Genomic DNA, 1,880 nt, shown 5'->3' with positions numbered 1-1,880 from the left:
TTATTTTAGGAGTCTACTCCGATTTGTTTTTCTTAGTGTTATACTTAACTTGTTGAATGTTTGTGGTACACCGTGCAGAGATAAAGAGGAAAGGTTTCTCTAAGCTCACCTTTCTTTGGTAATGTCCGCCTTTAATCACCAGGACAGCTCATATATGAAAAAGAGAGAGAGGGGGAAGACATGAAGGAAATGGCTGCAGGGTGGACTCAAACCCTAGGCCTCTGCGTCAAGAAAAAAACTTCTTCATGTGAGCACACACTCTACCAACTCTGCCACCTGGGCACTTGCACTTCCTCACACTTTACTGAATGCACGGAGATATTAAACTCTTAAAAATGCTAAAAACTAGATATCCTCTGAATTGAATTGTCTTATCTCTGAATATTTTAATTAACAACACTGAAGTAATACATAAAGTGTTGGCTCATTAATCTGTAGGTGTTTTATACCATCCTACCACCACCTGTCTGTAACCTGCATGCTAACTGAATATTTGAGTAATGATGACAAATATTTGGTTTGCATGTAAGTTTATTTTATTTGAAACAATGAACTATTGAATGTATTTTTCATACATTTCATTTGTTGCTTGAAAAAACGGTAAATTTAAGTAGTTTTACTGTCTCATAAAATATGTTAAAGCACATAAAACAAAAGCAAGTTTATTTTTAGCATTTCAATGTTATGGACATACAATATATCAGGTGTCGTCTCTCATGAAACTGCTTCCATTACTTTTATTTTAAGGGACAGGGCTTGGCCTAAGGTATGGGTTCACAGGGATCCACGACACTCCAAACCTCTCCCATTTGGACGCTTTTGCAGGTCCCAGAGATGGACGTCCATCTAGTCTCCCCGTGTCTGTAGGTGCGTCTGAGGCGTGCAGTGTATGGGATGTCTGCCGTGTACTTATATCCCACCATACGGACGCGGCAGGTGTGGTTTGGTGGGATATAGGCCTCAACAGAAACGGTCTGAGTGGTTGACTCTGTACGAGTGGTCCCGTTGGTGAACTGGAAGGTTGCTTCTGCCTTCAACTCGATTTTTCCTTCAACAATGAAGGGGATTTCAGTTTTGATGGAAGTCGTAGCCCCCACTGTGAGTGAAAAGCTGGTGTCCCACCTTTCCTCCTTTTGGGTTGTCTTTAAGAGAGTAGTTGTCTCTTTCACTGGCTCGCAGTCCTTGTTGGTGAGGACAGATGTTTGTATGGTCTCTGGAGGACTCTGAATGACTTTAACCCCATCAGTCTTATACTTGACATCAGATATGTCCTCTCTGATTACCTCTTTGTTAAAGGTCAGGACCTGATAGTTCTTGTACCAAGACTCCTTACCTTCCCATGGAAGGAAGAAGGCCTTGTTTTTAACATCTACCTTCCCAAGACCATACTTGTTCTTACCAACATATATCTTGCTGCCGGGGACGGTCTCAATGGCATTCTCAGGCACTGAACCGTAGGAGCCATCCTTCCATTCTAGGACCTCAAAGTTGTCTTTGTTTACCAGGATCTCAAATGGAGAGTCACGGTGCTCTTTCTCGTTATACGGGTAGAAGCAGTGAGGACCCTTCTCAGGGTTGTAGAAGCCAGCCTCGCTCCCGTATTTGGAAACATAGTCAATGCGTCCAACGTAGTCGTTGTAGATTAAAACTGCTCCGTTGGGGCGAGAGCCAGTAAAGGTCTGCCATTCCAGGTTGGTTTGATCCATGTCCAGGTTGTGCTCACTACCTTTGAGAAGGCACAGATAGGAACACTATTTAAGTATAAACCAAAATACATAAATAATCAATCAATATACTGTGTTCCTAATTCTTTTTAAACATCCAACTATGTCATTGTCCTCAAACACACACACTAACACTCTCTCTCACACACACACACA

General features: G+C 42.1%; 1 protein-coding gene across 1 annotated transcript in view; it reads right to left on the bottom strand.

Moving 5' to 3' along the window:
• Window positions 1-521: 521 nt before the first annotated feature.
• Window positions 522-1,880, bottom strand: part of LOC116689689 (natterin-3) — a 2,838-nt gene continuing 1,479 nt past the window's right edge. The window contains exon 2 of the mRNA XM_032516281.1: window positions 522-1,726. Within this exon, the coding sequence (XP_032372172.1) occupies window positions 762-1,706 (945 nt within the window). The 5' untranslated portion in view covers window positions 1,707-1,726 and the 3' untranslated portion in view covers window positions 522-761. The remainder of the gene's footprint in view (window positions 1,727-1,880) is intronic.

The sequence above is a fragment of the Etheostoma spectabile genome, chromosome 5 (assembly GCF_008692095.1).
Source record: "Etheostoma spectabile isolate EspeVRDwgs_2016 chromosome 5, UIUC_Espe_1.0, whole genome shotgun sequence".
NCBI classification, from domain to species: Eukaryota; Metazoa; Chordata; class Actinopteri; order Perciformes; family Percidae; genus Etheostoma; species Etheostoma spectabile.
This window is presented reverse-complemented; position numbering and strand designations above follow the sequence as displayed.